Raw genomic sequence first — 16,614 nt, 5'->3', positions numbered from 1 at the left:
AGAATCATTAGAAAAATGTTGATACAATTAGCAGCACGTCACAGCAAAAACAACAAGAAGAATATAAATGGAACCGAATGCTGCAACCTGACAAAAATCACAGGACATTGTCAATCTGCGTATTAAATAATGATTATCTCAATACTAGGGCTGAGCACGGATCGGTCCAATTCGGTTATTTATAAATCACCAGTACCATACTAAACCTCGGTTATTTTAAAATTGAAGGTACCAGTACCGTACCAAACATAAAAGGATCCAATACCGTATTGTACCAATTTTACGGTTCAATGAAGTTCGGTTCGGTGCTTTTTTTCGGTTCTAAAAAATTTAAAAAATACAACTTTAATTTTATCTTTAATCATATACATTTAGATAAAATATGATTATCAACCTAAAAAAAGTAGCATGAAAATCTGAATTAAAATTGCAATCACATTCTTGAATAACCTGTTTCGCAATTCAGTAACTTGCAAATGCAATAATTCATTCAATATTCAAATACAAACCATTAAAATATATATTACTGCTAGCATAAAATATTTTACAGATTACAATCATTAAAATAAATAAATTTACAAATTTTATGTAGCACTAAAATAAATGTCCAAAATTAGCAAAGGAATGTTATATTTAATTTTGGCACAAGGGATTCACTAATCTCAAGATCTTGAATAATTTCTGCAATAAAAGTAAAAGATTACGTCAATAAGACTTAACAGCATCAACAATAAACAAATATATATAAGAAGTAAAGAAATGTTACCTGACTCTATGCTTCAATATCCTCTATTGATTCTTCTAGTTCGATAAGTTTATTTGAACTTCTAAGCCAATCTTGACAACAAATGAGAACCTCCGCTGTTGTAGGAAGTAAAGAACTTCTATATTGTTAAAAAATGTTTTGACAATTTTTTTCTCAAGTTTTGTTTGATCCTTTTAAAAAAAAAAAAATTAAATTTATAAATATAATTTAATATATTTTTTATATTTTAATATTAATTTATAATATTTTAAAAGTTAACAAATTAATTATTTCTAAATATTTAATTTTTTAAGTTTTATTAGTATAATAATATAAAAATTATTTTTATAATATTTATTTTTAATTTTAATATTTATATAAATTAATACTTTTAGTATAATTAATATTATTATTCTTAAAATAAAAATATTACATAATTAAAAATTAATTTATTAATAAATATAGTGTAAATAATATTATATTTATATAATAATATCTTTTATAAATCTTACTAATTTATATAACTTTTTATTAAATTAAGTAATTTTTAATTAACTTGTCAAAAATTTCTAGATGGTAAATAAATTTTAAATCTAGTAATATAGTATGTATACTACATTACTAGTATCAATATACTATGTGACATATTAATATGTAACTTATATTTTTTATAGAGTATAAAATATATTATAATATTATAGTTATTTTTAATATGTATTATTTTTATATTTCCGATAGCAATTGCTTGAATTATATAAATGATAAATATAAAATAATTTTTATAGAGTATATGTATTATTTTTTTAATATATGTATTATTTATATAATATAAATAATTATTTATAAATATATGTAAAAAATTCGGTTCTACGGTTTGGTCCGGATCAAGTACAAGATGGATCGGTTCGCATGCGATTCTGATGCAGTTTTTACTAAAGAACCGGTATCATACCGTAATAGTAAAAAAATTCGGATCGGTTCAATTCGGTTATAAAAACTTTCGGATTTTTTCGCTTCTGGTACTTTTCGGTACGGTTATTCGGTTCGGGCGGGAATCACCGAGATTCATGCTCAGCCCTACTCAATACTGATATCGTCTCCCCTTATGTAATTTTACCAAGAACAAATGGATAATAATTCTGAATTGATATTTGTTCAAATTCTTATTTTTTTCTAAAAAAGTATTTAATCTGATTTTGCGTATGAGAACTTTTTATAATTAAATATATTATTTGCAATATTTTGTGAAACGGATTAATGAAATATTGGAGTTTGAATTGTTTGGGTTGGATATTATTATATTTCGATTCAAAACTTAAAATTCGAGTTAATTTACAGCTTATTTTAGCATCCACTAATGCGCAATACAAAAATTCGAAGAAGAAAACATACAGAAAGCATCCATATAACATCTCGCAAAGGATCAAATTCAGTAGATTGCCGAACAAACCTTATCCAACTTTATAACATCAATTCGTTTTCACTAATTGTCAAATTAATTTATGTATCATTTTGGCTTTGAACACTTACAATTGATCTTAAATAATATACTTCTCTTTTATTCCGCAATTAATTATAAAGATGAAAAATTGATACTAACAAGGTATTGAAATCACTTTCTCAAAACTTTAAAATTATGAATTTAAATTCTAGTAAAATCACCTTGTTTAAAAGAGATAAATAATTAATTAATGCACCGGCCGTTGATTAGCATCTAATTAACACTTGGCTGCATTTCACTTTTCAAAATTCACAATGCGTACAAAGAAAAAGAAAAAGGAAAGAAAGAAAGAAAGTTGACATTTGAATTTGTCGAACAGCAATCTCAAGGAACCATATCGCGCTTAAGAATATTTCGATTTCATAAACTTCCAAGTAAACTTTGTAAAAATGTAACGCCAAAATCTGGATTTATCTATTCTTATTTGTTCTATAAATTCATAACTAGCTTGTAAAAATAAATAAGCTTAATTAGTAGTTGACCTTAGGATTAACTATGGGTTCTAGAATACCACCAAAGATTCCTGTCATAGATTTTTCCCAAGAAAATCTGAAGCCTGGAACGAGTTCTTGGGTCTCCACATGCAAGAATGTCCTGCGTGCACTAGAGGAATATGGTTGTTTCATAGCAGTTTATGAAAAAATTCCTCTTGAGCTACAAAGTTCTTTCTATAATAAATTAATAACATTATTTGATCTTCCTATTGATACTAAAAGAAAAAATGTCTCAGCCATACCTTATTATGGCTATGTTGGAAATCAACCCTTTGTCCCACCTCTCTATGAAGGCATGGGCATTAATAATGCAGCAACAATGGAAGGAACTCTAGACTTCACAAACACCATGTGGCCTAATGGAGATGATGATTTCTGGTATATATGTAGATTTTTTTATTTTTTCTGTGATTATTTGATGTGCTGGAGAAAACTCTAATATTGCTGCTGCCTTTTCTTTCTTTTTCTTGCTATTGCATTACCACTAGCTAATGGGTTTCTTCTCTTTTGATCGTTTAAACTGGATCTCTGCATGTATAACTTTCATATTCTTTGTGTTGATGCAGTAAAACAGTATTCTCATACTCGAAGTGGGTGGCAGAATTAGAGCAAATGGTGACGAGAATGGTGTTTGAGGGGTATGGAGTGCAGTACTCATACGACACCCAGCAAGAACGGACAAACTACCTATTTCGGATGATGAAATATAGAGCACCTACAGAGAGTGAATCTGATTTGGGTTGTGATGTTCATACAGACAAGGGTTTTATAACTGTGTTGCATCAAAATGAAGTTAGTGGCTTGGAGGTGCAGACAAAGGACGGTCAATGGGTTTGCTTTGAGCCCTCATCACCTTCGTCTTTCATTGTCATGGCCGCAGATGCACTCTTGGTACGTATAGGCCATGAAACGCACTCATTATTGGTAAAATATGTCAATTTGAGTATTTTAAACCAATTCCAATTTAAAGCTTAGGTATTAATTGATATCAATATTCTTCTTTTATCAATTGTGCTCTAGATCTTATAAAGAGAGTCACTCTAGTACCATTAAGCTAATTAAAATTTATAGCCTCGATATTAAGAATTTTAAATTATGTAACTAATTCAAATGCTACTGGGTAATGCTTCAATGATAGAGTATCAATCCTGTAACTAATTTTCTTGGATTTTTCTTTTTGCGTTAAAGATTTTTCCTTCCGTCATCTTATAACTATGGTATTGCTTTGGCTTAGGCATGGAGCAATGGCAGAATACATGCTGCATTCCATCGAGTGGTCATGAGAGGAAGCAAAGCAAGATACTCGGTTGGGCTATTTTCTTATCTGAAAGGAATAACTGAAGTTCCAGAGGAACTGATTGATGAAGAGCATCCTCTACAGTTTAAGCCGTTTGATAATTTTGGATTATTGCATTACTTCTATACTGAAGAAGGGAGGGAAAAGGAGTCTACTGTGAAGGCTTATTGTGGACTTGAGGAAATAATTACAGCTAAATAACATGATCAATCACTGTTCATGATGTATAAGAACCATTGTCATAACTAAACCTAAAGCTTCTGATTGGTTTATCCTTTCTAAAGTTTTTAAATTGGTCCAGTATTCTAAAAATAAAAATACTGTTCTGGCCTTTATTCATTTTATTAGAGTTAAACGATTTGCTATTAAACCCATGGCTCCTGCATGAAATTGTTTCGTGGTCATGTCTTGGTTTATCTCGTTAAGTGGTTGTGGATAGGTAATTGATGTTAAGTATTTGGTACGTTACTATTAGTTGTTACTCATAAAATATTCAATTGCCAATATGGACATTAAATTAGAGTTTTCTTTTAAATATAATATAATATTAATAATTTAATTAAAATTTTGTTTAATATATAATTAAAATTTTATATTAATCATATATTCCATATAAAATATATACCAAAGTTCTTATTATATAATAAATTGTTTCTATATTCATGAGTAAAAATACTAAATATGGGATTATAAATTATTTTAATTTATTAAGAAAGAATAAAAAAATACTTCATTTCAATCATTCAAAAAATTTTAAATTAATATTTTAAGGAGATGTAAAAAAATACTTTATTTTGTAATATATTTGTAAATAAATTCAAATTAAGTTATTTTAAATTAAAATTAAAAAAATTATAAGTAAGATTAAGTAAATTATACAAATATTAATTTAGTCTACTTATTCTAAAACTAAAAGTTTTTGGTGAAAGATTCCAAATTAGAGATGTTGTAACTATTAGATGTTGGAATTATGAAAGCTATTAGATGTTCGAATTAGGGCTGCAAACGAGCTGAGCCGCGCACGAGTTACTCGAAGCTCGGCTCGATAAAAGCTCATTCTAGTTTATTCGTCAGGATAAACGAGACAAACTCAAATTTTATTTTCGAGCTCATTTATTAAAAGAGCTAAGCTCGAGCTTAGTAGTGCTCGGCTCATATGAGTTAATTAGCTCGTGAATTAGATAAATAAATAAATAAATAATTAAAAAGATAATATATTCTCATTAAAAGATAAAATTAAACAAAATAAACAAATAAATAGACATAAAAAATTTAATTCTTTTAAATTAAAATAATAATATATACCAACAAATTAGATTTTAATTGTAAATTTCTTAATTGAATAATTTTAGTGTTACTTGATCAAGTATTAGTTTAATAACATTATTAATTAAGTTGGTATTTGATTATGTACATTTAATTATTATTAATATCTTACTAATTTATTTTTATCCTAAATTAATTGAAGTAAAAAAATAAAATAAAAACTATGTATAAAAATAATGTAGTTTTGGTATATAATATAGTTAACTTAAATCAACCTAAACTGTATTGTTTTACCATAAAACTATGTAGTGTTAGTGTTGAATGAATAAACATATATTATTTAAATGTTAAAAGATATTTAGAAAATTATAATCTATACATTTGTAAATTTACGAGGCATGATTAAATATTTTTGTAATATGCTTAATATGAACTTTATAAATAGAATAAAAACTATTATAAATGATTGTTATCTTTAGTGCTTTTTGCGAATTGCATTATCTTTAGTGCTTTTTACAAAAATAATATAGGATTAATTGTAAAATTTATTATTATCTTTAGTGCTTTTTACAAATTTAATATGACTTTTTAACTTTATCATTTTCAGCACGAATTGTATAATTTTTTTACAATTAAAAGTATCGGTTGAAAAGTCTGGCATAATTTATTGACGTGTCATCGAAGTTGGCTGAGTTATTCCATATTGACGCAAGTCAAGAATCTCACAACTTTTAAATTTTGAAAAACTAGTAAATGAATATCCATTTCAATTAAAATTAGTAGTTAGCAAATTTAATTATAAGGAAAAAGATTGGTTACGTGCCTTCTTTGGGATAAAAAGAAAAAAAAATAAACTCAAACTCTATATAATATTTACATCTTTACATTTATTTTTTAAAATTACTAGTTAATTTTATTTTTACAGGACAACAAGGATATTAAGAAGTTTAGAATATATTAATGGTACGAGTAAAAGTTTAACTTTTCAAAAGTTTCAGATTATTGCAGGATGGATTATATCACTTGTATTGTGATAATGTTGTTGGAATTTTTTTTATTGTATTATAGAGTTTGTTGAACTCTTTATTTTTTATCAAGAAATTAATTTAATTATTTCAGTTTCTAAATTTATATTTATATTTTATTTTTGTGTATAATTTATTTATAATTATAAAATTTACAGCTACATATTTGGTAAATTGAGCTTGCTTCACGACTTGAAACGAGTTTGCTTAACGAGCTTGAAATCGAATCGAGCTCGAGCTTAGTTCGTTTATATAAGTACCAAGCTAATAATGAGTCGAGCTTGAGCTTAGCTTGTTTATGTACAGTATCGAGCTAATTATGAGTCGAATTTGAGTATATGAAAATTATAACGAGCTAAACTCGAGCTTTAAAATATAAAATACCTTGACATAATAGTTGAGAATTGAAAAATTATTAGTTGCTCTCCAAGAGCTATGCCAATTGTTCTCTTAATACACTTAATTGGTGAAGCTCTAGGAACTTAATGGAAGGGGGAAAAAAAAGCGGTTGTTGATCGATCTAAATTGTATATAAATATTTAAGGATATTTTAAAGCTTTAATGATATGTTTCTATATATAATATGGTATAAAAATGTATTTTACCTCATTTTAGTTTTTCTTGTCTAAATTCAGGAAATAATACCAAAGAGTAGAATTTGAACTAAAAACGCATTAATGGGCGTTAATTGAACTGCGGCTATTAAAGACTCGAGAATCAGATACGTGGACTATTAATAGTTTAGGCCTAGCTTAATTCATTAAGACCCAAAAATGAGGGTTTAAGTAATTATTTTATAATTAATGGATAATTATCTTTTGAGTTGTTTAGTTTGTTTAGGACGGTAAGGGATAAACTATAGGAGTTGTATATTGAGAAAAGAACTGTAAAAATAGAATCTCTATAAGGAGTAGAGGTGAATTAAATCAGAGAGTTTTTCGACTACTGAATCTCTCTAGAGGAGGGTTCTATTATACTCTGCAGAAAATTTTGGAGTTGATCATCTTCTACATCTAGTTAGCTTGTGTTGCATCATTCGTTGAAGAATCAAAGAAGCTTTTCGAAGACATGGAGAAAGATGACCAATTTTCTTCATTACTTGAAGAGCCTTTGAACTTTGAAGGAGTTTTAGTTTTCTGTTTTATGAATCTTAAGTCTTTCTATTTAATTACAATGATCGTTGGATTAAGTATGTTAGGCTAAGTCTCATAAGTGTTTAGTTTGACTTTTTACTTATGTATTAATCTTATATATTTTGAGTTTAATGAATAATTTTTTTGCCTTCATATGTTCATTAGTTTCATCTATTATTATTGGTTGACCATCATATCAATTTAATAATAATATTATGAAAATCTTTAAGTTAAAAGTATTAGAAATATCATCTTTACTTTAATCTATGTTAGTATAAGAAACCTAAGTTGCATCATTAGCTTAAGTGACTTAGGGAAAAAAACACATCACCATCTCATTTGTTAAATTAGTTAAATTAGAGCTTAAGAGAATTAAGGCAATTACTAAATAAAAGCTAGATTAAATGTTATTTTATCATATAATTCATATTAAGCATTCTAGTGCATATTTACTTTCTGATTATTTAATTTCTTTTATGAAACTAAAAATCATTTTCAAAACATCGGTTTAGAGTGTTTATATTTATTTTTAGTAATTTGTGTGATAGTTAGCCTTTATAATATATGTTCTACAATTCATTGTAAGATCGACTTTATAATGAGCTTACCCGAACTACCATTCAGTTCGTACACTTACGAGTACTAATTTAGACACATCAAGTGTCATATGCCAAATTGCTAATTGTTCATGAAATCAGCAAAAATTAAGAACTCAAGCTGCAAATCTTATCGTCCATATTTCATCAAACTGGTTATCCACGGTTAACTCATCAAAATCAGATGTAACTTCGTCTCTACAGATTATGACAACCTTTGGGCTTGGGATTTTGCTTTGCAGGGAAACGTTGACCAGAAATGAAGAGAAACAGAAAGTAATCTATAAATATTTGTGTTGGTATATGAGAAAAGTAAAATATGCATAGCAATCAAAGGCTTTATAGTAGCGGACAAGGGACATTTAATTTTAAAGGTCATTAGAAAAGTAATGGGCAGAAAAAGAGAAGTCAAAGGTTAAATCCGTAGAATTCCCACTCATATAAAATATAATTATTAAATATCTCTTCTAAACTTATTTAAAAATTTTACTTAATTATCAGTTTTGTATTAAATTCAGTTAATACTATTTCCATATTATCTTCTAAATCTAATTATGTTTATATCCATATATATATATATTCTAAAGGTATTGAGTCGAATAATGAATACCATATTCATTAAAAAATTATTTATATGAACAATTTTAATTTATAAAATAGATACTTTCTTAATTAATTTGTTTAATATATAAATATATTAAAAGATAAAAATTAAAATGATCTATTATAATATTTTAACAGTATTAATTAAACAAAAAACTTAGCCACAAAAGTTCTTTTTTCTATTTTTTTGCTACGTTCAATTCTTTACTTCTTATTTTTTTTTCTCTTAGTAATTTTTTCAATCATAATAAAATAATCAAATCATATTTTTATTTTATTTGTATGAATTATTCAGAGTTTATAAATTTTGACTATAAAATCTCTTATATTTCTTTAGCAGTAAATTTGAGTAAACAAATGATAAATTAAAAATCTATGGAAGAAAATCCATGACTCTTAAAGTTGCAACATTCAGAGATAAATCAAGGCCTTTCAATAATGAAGATGAATTTATTTGATTAAAAGTTCGTTTATCGTCTTATTTTATATTTACTTTTTTAGCTGTTTGTTAATTTCGTTGATTAAATATTATGAGTATTTTTTTTATCTTCCTTTATGAAAGTTTATTTGACTTATTGTGATGAGAGTTAGGATAAGTTTGATTTTGGTATTCAAAAGAACGGAATCTTTTAAAGACTCGTCAAATGACAATAAGGTTGATTTATGGTTTAATGTAGCCATCGAGTGGAATATATTTTTGTTGATGCGCTAAACGCAGCCAAAATGTTATATACAATTGTTTCGTCAACACGAATAATGAAGCTTAAAGAAAAATCCCATCTTTATAACAAGATTAGTATATATTTTTTGAACATAGTCATATTTTACTTACCTAGGTTGTACTTATAATTATTTTTAATAAAAGACTTCTTTTATTTTAAAAAACAGTACTAATTAAACAAAAAGATAAATTATAAAATCTCAATCAATCAAATAAAAATTAATAATATTGACTAAAACATTGTTATCAGATGGGTATATGCTACCTGTGAATATAAAATCCGAATTCATATCAGGGAGTTGTTCTAATATACTATAAGTGTATCTTATCATATAAACTTATAAAAATTAATTTTATTTTAATATTTATAATTTATAAAAATAATTAAATACTAAAATAATTAGTTATATATAGTACTTAGTTATTGATTAATCCAATATATTTTTATTTATTAAAATTTTTTTATCTGTTTTTAGAATTTAATTACTGGTATTTTACAACTATAACATTCACCTACATAATTTTAACTTGTATAACTAATTAAGAATTATATCTCAATTCATTAACAATCTAATTAATAGAAGGATGCATATAATTAATTAATTAATTAATTAAAATAATACTAATAATTGTCTAACAATTTTAAAAAAAACATTTATAAGGCTACAGTTCTCTAGCAAAACCAATTAACTAGGTATTTGTTAAAATCTGTTGGCGAAATTGGTTTGATGTCCAGGAATCGTAGGAATAGAATAAAAAAACTTTGCAATAATGCAGAATGACATCTCACAAAATTATTGCTATAAATAAAAAGAAAGTGAGGCATTTACAATCATTAGTCAAAATGGTCCCTTTTTTTTGAAATGAGTCAAAATGGTCCCTTACTTCAAAATGGACCACTTGAATTATTTGGCTACTTGTAATGAAGTACGAACTAGTATTATTTGATTACTTGCAATGGGATATGAATTTAATGTTTATTTTCGTTTTGAAAAGATTGACATGTGATTATATGGTCCCTTCCCAGATGAAGCATTTTATATTTCATGACAACAGCAAACTTTTTATTATTATTATTATTATTATTATTATTATTATAATTCTGACTTATAAGTTTATTTAATTTAATATATATATATATATATATATATATATATATATATATATATATAAAATTAAGTTTACAATACATTTGAGATTTAATTCAAGTGATAAGAATGAGAGACAGAGATAATAAGAGAGATATAATTTGTCATTTTTATAATACTATAAAACTAATTATAAATATGAGATTTGCATCAGCATGAGCACCAATCAATTCACAGCAAATCCTAAAAAGAATAACAAATAACAAACAGAAGAAATAAAAAGATAAAAAGAAAATATGACCTTCCATTTGTCACCTTACTAAAGAGTATCTTTAGAACTCTTTAAATTGGTTAGGAACTCCAAAACTGAACCAAACCCAATACAGTTCAAATTAAGGCTTTTTTCATCTCCTTACATATTTGTATTCACCAAAACCAAGAAAATGGGCTCTGATAATTCTCTTAACAATCTTCCAGAAATAGATTTATCAGGCCTAGAAAGAGGAACACTAGAGTGGGATTATGCAAAATCCAAACTCTGGAAAGCTGTGGAACACTATGGTTGCTTCAGGGTTGTGTTCAGGAAAATTCCAAAGGAACTTCCAGATGCAATTCTTAGTGAGCTGAGAGAGCTTTTTGACCTGCCTTTAGAAACTAAATTGCTCAACAATGACATTTCTGAACTAGCTTATGGTGGGTATGTAGGAATATCGCCTTTTGGACCATTATATGAAAGCATCGGATTTGATGACCCTTTTAAGATGGAGAAGATTGAGAAGTTAATCAGTACACTTTTGCCTCCCGGAAAGCCTGATTTTTGGTTTGTGATCTTTAAATAGAAACCTCTTCCATTTAGTTTTATTTTTCAGTACTAGGATCATTTATATATTGTCTTTCTATATGTTTTGGCAGCAAAAATGTACATAATTTCTCGAAGCAAATGTCGGAATTGGAGATAATCATAATAACAATGATTGTGGAGAGCTTAGGCATAGAGAAGTACTTGGATGAGCACTTGAATTCAGTATTTTATTCTTTTAGAGTACAGAAATATGGTGTACCTAAAACAGGTCAGACTGAAATTGGGCTAAACAGTCACAAGGATCAGGATGTCATGACCATATTGTATCAAACTCAGGTTGACGCATTGGAGGTCGAAACCAAAGATGGTCAATGGGTTGATGCCAAACTTTCACCAGATAATTTTGTTGTCGTCATTGGTGAATCTCTCCATGTAAGTTATTTTCCTTTTCAGGTTCCATGATGTCAATCATTTGATTCCTACCTTTGCTTATTTATTTTGTTTTATTCATCAAACTGTAATTTATTTTCTTCTAACTATTGAATTTTAACTGTGTTTTATTTTAATTATTTTTATAAATTTAAAAATATTATAGCCAATAAAAAAGAATAATCAACCGAGAGAAAATGCGATGTCTTATTCTTTAATCGAAAATATGATTAAACTATGACAAAAAATAAAATTAAATAATTAAAATAAAATAAATTAAAATTTTATAATTACAGTGAAACTAAATATGTAAAAAGTATTATAATATTATTTCATAACATTCAACACCCACTATGTTGGCCAATATTTGACACTGAAATTAAAATATAAAATTACAATACATAATTAATTAGTTTAAAAAAAATACTTGGATCGGTATGAGTCTTTTATTTTTGATATAAACAAAATAAATTATTTTTTTTAAAAAATTAAATAAAATTATTAAAGTAAATAATAAATAAAAAGTTTAATTCTTAATATTCATTATCCAAGCTAGATTGATCCCATACGTAATATTTACTAGAGATGGCAAGCCCTGATTTAGTCTAGAAAGAAACCCATGTAAACCTCTAAAAGTCCATAAACACGTATAATCTTAATTAATAAGCGAGCATTCTGAAATTGAAACTTCATTAACTAATTAACAAATGTAATTAAAATTAAAGATTACTAAAGATATATGAAGTATTACATACATGTAATTGTTAGACTAACATTTTGGGTTTGTAGGCATGGACAAATGGTCGAGCATATTCTCCAAATCATCGAGTTACAATGAAAGCAAATACAGTAAGGTACACAACTGGATTGTTCACAGCGTTTAAACAAGGCTACTTAGTGAAGGCTCCTGAAGAACTAGTAGATGAAGAACACCCTTTGCTGTATAAGCCTTTTGATCATTATGAATACCTTAAATTAATCCAGAGAGATGCAATGGAGAATTATGGAACTACTCTAAAACCTTATGTTCCATTGACAGCTTATTATGGTGTTGATGTTTGATACTAAGCACTGTAAAACTAGTACCATGTTTCTGTTTGTGTTTGCTTTCGTGCGTGCGCATCGTTTGGTTGATGTTCTTGTCCTCTTGGTTGTAATTACGTTCTAGTGTCTAAATCTTTGCTTATGCCAGGGTGTAACAACTAGGGGAATTACTATCTTGAATTGAATAAAGACTGACTGTTGTCTGCTATTGCAACAATTTTTATTTCCGTTATTTACGGGAGGCCTAACGGATCGTGGATTCAATATAAATAGTTATTCTTTTATAATCGCTATGAAAAAAAAAATTTACCTAATAAATAAAAAATAATTTAAACTCAAGATTTCTCTCTAGACTGCAAACTAAACATCACTTACATTATCTGTAATTTCAAACTTTAACTTATCTATTGTCTTGTTGTTATCGGATTGGGAAAAGAAAATGTAATATTGTTCACATGCACTGTGAGCTAATCATGTGTTTGGTAAACCAAACATCACTTGCAGCTCTGTGTGCTTTGTTGCAATGTGTGTAGAGCACGTTCTCCATGTACCTTTATTGGTTACCTAAAATGCGAATAATAAATACAAAAAATTGATATTGCATATGTTTCATTCTTAGTAAGTGCAATGAAAATATTTATTTACTCCAAGAGTATATCTTCATTTATAACGACAAAAAAAAAAATGCACTTACTAGGCAGCTCAAGATCCATTAAATCTTATAATAAAAATAATAATTCAAAAAGATACTTGTTATTGAGACACAAATTTGCCTTGTTAGGTATCTTTTATCAGACTCAGTAATTTAGTATATAAATAAACTGGCTAATTGGAACATTTAATCTCAAACCAAGAAAAAAAAATGGGCAAAGATACTACTCCAGTGGTAGATTTCTCAGGTTTAGACATGGAGCTCCCAGGAGGCACTCCTGAATGGGAGACTGTAAAATTTCAAATCCGAAAAGCGATGGAGGAGTATGGTTGTTTCAAGGCATTGTACAGAAGAATTCCTTTAGAGCTTCAACAGGAAATTCTACACGAAGCGAAAGAGCTTTTTGATCTTCCTTTGGCAACAAAAATGCAAAATGTTTCAAAGATCCCAAATGGAGGCTACATTGGGAAGTCACCTCTCGCACCATTATATGAGAGCATTGGCATTGATGATCCTAATTCCTTGGAAAAGGTTGAAAGCTTAACTAATGCCTTTTGGCCTCAAGGGAAACCAAGTTTTAGGTTCGTTTACTTGCCAATACTATATGCATTTCATTTCTCATTCATCATTATAATTACTGCATCTACAGATACTAAAGTTTCTTTTGATGGGTTTATTGCACAATTTGATGGCAACAAGAACTCAATGTCTAAAATTCTCCATGAACGAATAGACCAAGTGAAATATGCATGATTTGGCCTTCCTTTTATTCTAAAAAGAAGAATTATATAGTTGATTGATGTTTCTCTTTTTTTAATAATAAGTGTTTTAGTGCTATAATTATAACTAACAATTTTATTAACCAAAAACAATTATGGTTGACATGAATATTTCAAAATTAAACAGATTAGTGAACCAGTTAATTGATTGAACATTATTTTAATTAAGTTAATGATTTTAAATATTAATAAAAGAATTTAAAAAGTCAATACATTGAAGATTTTCAAAGTAAACTTGATAATAATATTCACACTGACGATCAGTTATAAGTTCAATCTCGATCTAGTTAATATGATAGAAGATTTTTTTTTATACCATTAATTTGTTTTTAGTATTTTGAAAATCCATAAATAAGAGTGTGGATACATAGAGTTTTAAAAAAGAAATCCTTAATTCCTATGTTACACAATAGGCATTTGATTATGAGCTGATATTTCAACTTCTCCTCCTTCAGCAGCAAAACTTAATTTAGTGTTCATTCATTTGTTTGGTTTTGTTATACAAAGTGTATCTAATATCATATGTAATGGCAGCAAAAGTATGCACTCATTCAGTAAACAAATATCAGAATTGGCGAAGACAATAAGGAGGATGATAGTGGAGAGCTTGGGTGTGGAGAAGTACATGGATGAGCACATGAATTCAACAATCTATAAACTTAGGGTAATCAAATATGACGTCCCAGAAGATAAAGAACCAATGCTTGGACTCGCACCTCATATGGATCCTGGCCTGATCACTATTTTGTTTCAAAATCCGGTTGATGGTTTAGAGATACAAACCAAAGCTGGTGACTGGGTTAGCCTCAATCTCTGCCCTAACAATTTTCTAGTCTTGGCTGGGGAATCTTTCCACGTGAGTTACTTCTCCATTCCATTTTCATTTCGAATTTTCATGCACCCGTTTACCATAGTGTTTTTTGACCAAATAATCTGATAATAACTTATTTTCTAAAATGAAAGATTTCAGAAACAAGTTATTTTAAAAATAAAGGGAGCTTAAAGAGATAGTTAGTTTATAAACATTGACATGTTCACGCTAATCCGAATCCAACTTTAAACAAGTTTTATTTATTTAGGCTAGAGATTGATTTGGATAGGTAGGTTTTAGATTTTATTAGTCACCCTCTTCTTAAATTATAATCATACACGTATTTTTCTTATAGATAATGATAGGACTAGTTCTTAACTATATAAATAATGTTATTGGTTTATGCGATATATTACTCACTCAATCTTTAATTATATATGTCAATATCTAATTATTTGATATTATAATGATTTATTTATATTTTAAGACTTGAGGGTGATATAATAGGATGGATTAATGATAAAGAAATTACATTCTCTCATAAAGCTTCCACCCAGAAGAAATTACCCATCTCAGAGTAAAATCCTATATCTGACTTTGGTTTAATAAGGAGACAAATACCCTCCATAGATGCCTGTAATTTAATGGTATTTTGCATTTAATATTTTTTGCTATTGAAATTTTCAGGCATGGACGAATGGGCGAATGCGTCCTCCGTATCACCGTGTCACAATGCGTGGAGATGAGGCGAGATACTCGGTTGCCCTGTTTACAATTTTTAAACCAGGCTACATAATAAAAGCTCCACAAGAGCTTGTGGATGAGGAACATCCCTTGCTTTATAGGCCTTTTGATTTTCTTGAAGTCCTTAAACGACACCAGGCAGGTGCAGGCAAGAATTCTGAAAACTGTCAAAATGCTTTTGCACCTTTAAGGGTTCACTATGGTGTTTGACATTGTTCCCTTTGAAAGCTATAGGGATTCAAAACTTGAGTCTTTCCGTATTGTTTAAACGGATCGTCTAAATCAGAACCCAAAAAAATCAAGATTTTATAGATAAACTAATTAGAATAGGGACAAGAACGACAGATCTTCAATTGAGTTAAGAGTCTATTTGGGCTTATATTACCAGATATATAACATCAACTACACTTTATTTCAATATTTGTATCTTTTATTTATAATTGGTCTGATTTATATGTTTATCTATCAATATTTGTATCTTGTAATGCTAAACTTTAATAGCTTTCTCTCTTTGATGAATTTTCTACATATCAACAAAATAAAATACAGATTTGTCAAATTTAAGTAGAATTACATATGTAAAGCATCAGTTTAAATTTTTTATAAAACTCCATCTTTCTTTTATCTTTTATACCGTGTGTGGCCTGGTTTAGGTAATTAAAGGAATTGCATTTAGAGGTTCTATTCAGCCTCTAGAATCGAATAACTACTGGGGCTAGATCCGTAGGGAGGACAAGTGAAAAAGAACAAGATACGTATATCTTGATCTTTGATGATATAATTGTCAATCTCAACACCATCACCAATTAATTTAAATGGTTTTTGGTGAAGTACACATTTAACCAAATCGACATGTTTGGCTTCGCTGTTTATCGTCATGCCTT

General features: G+C 27.8%; 3 protein-coding genes across 3 annotated transcripts; all 3 read left to right on the top strand.

Annotated features, from left to right (window-relative positions):
- The first annotated feature begins 2,734 nt into the window (after positions 1–2,734).
- On the top strand, positions 2,735–4,407 carry LOC8271359 (probable 2-oxoglutarate-dependent dioxygenase AOP1). Its single transcript, XM_002517500.3, has 3 exons — positions 2,735–3,118; positions 3,307–3,631; positions 3,975–4,407. Exons 1-3 carry the CDS (start codon positions 2,742–2,744, stop codon positions 4,236–4,238), a joined length of 966 nt encoding a protein of 321 aa, XP_002517546.2. The 5' UTR covers positions 2,735–2,741; the 3' UTR covers positions 4,239–4,407.
- A 6,414-nt stretch (positions 4,408–10,821) lies between these two features.
- LOC8271358 (probable 2-oxoglutarate-dependent dioxygenase AOP1) lies at positions 10,822–12,967 on the top strand. Its single transcript, XM_002517499.4, has 3 exons — positions 10,822–11,289; positions 11,382–11,703; positions 12,490–12,967. The coding sequence occupies exons 1-3, from the start codon at positions 10,913–10,915 to the stop codon at positions 12,760–12,762; spliced, it is 972 nt and encodes a 323-aa protein (XP_002517545.2). The 5' UTR covers positions 10,822–10,912; the 3' UTR covers positions 12,763–12,967.
- A 385-nt stretch (positions 12,968–13,352) lies between these two features.
- LOC8271357 (probable 2-oxoglutarate-dependent dioxygenase AOP1) lies at positions 13,353–16,148 on the top strand. The gene is made up of 3 exons (XM_002517498.3): positions 13,353–13,977; positions 14,710–15,031; positions 15,674–16,148. The coding sequence occupies exons 1-3, from the start codon at positions 13,607–13,609 to the stop codon at positions 15,938–15,940; spliced, it is 960 nt and encodes a 319-aa protein (XP_002517544.3). The 5' UTR covers positions 13,353–13,606; the 3' UTR covers positions 15,941–16,148.
- The last annotated feature ends 466 nt before the right edge of the window (positions 16,149–16,614 follow it).

Source organism: Ricinus communis, chromosome 8 (genome assembly GCF_019578655.1).
Source record: "Ricinus communis isolate WT05 ecotype wild-type chromosome 8, ASM1957865v1, whole genome shotgun sequence".
Lineage (NCBI taxonomy): Eukaryota > Viridiplantae > Streptophyta > Magnoliopsida > Malpighiales > Euphorbiaceae > Ricinus > Ricinus communis.
This window is presented reverse-complemented; position numbering and strand designations above follow the sequence as displayed.

Coding starts and splice junctions, on each gene's coding strand:
- LOC8271358 (XM_002517499.4), top strand. CDS start 10,913: ATGGGCTCTGATAATTCTCTTAACAATCTTCCAGAAATAGATTTATCA. Junction 11,290..11,381: donor CCCGGAAAGCCTGATTTTTG/GTTTGTGATCTT, acceptor ATGTTTTGGCAG/CAAAAATGTACATAATTTCT. Junction 11,704..12,489: donor TCATTGGTGAATCTCTCCAT/GTAAGTTATTTT, acceptor TTGGGTTTGTAG/GCATGGACAAATGGTCGAGC.
- LOC8271357 (XM_002517498.3), top strand. CDS start 13,607: ATGGGCAAAGATACTACTCCAGTGGTAGATTTCTCAGGTTTAGACATG. Junction 13,978..14,709: donor CAAGGGAAACCAAGTTTTAG/GTTCGTTTACTT, acceptor ATGTAATGGCAG/CAAAAGTATGCACTCATTCA. Junction 15,032..15,673: donor TGGCTGGGGAATCTTTCCAC/GTGAGTTACTTC, acceptor TGAAATTTTCAG/GCATGGACGAATGGGCGAAT.
- LOC8271359 (XM_002517500.3), top strand. CDS start 2,742: ATGGGTTCTAGAATACCACCAAAGATTCCTGTCATAGATTTTTCCCAA. Junction 3,119..3,306: donor AATGGAGATGATGATTTCTG/GTATATATGTAG, acceptor GTGTTGATGCAG/TAAAACAGTATTCTCATACT. Junction 3,632..3,974: donor TGGCCGCAGATGCACTCTTG/GTACGTATAGGC, acceptor GCTTTGGCTTAG/GCATGGAGCAATGGCAGAAT.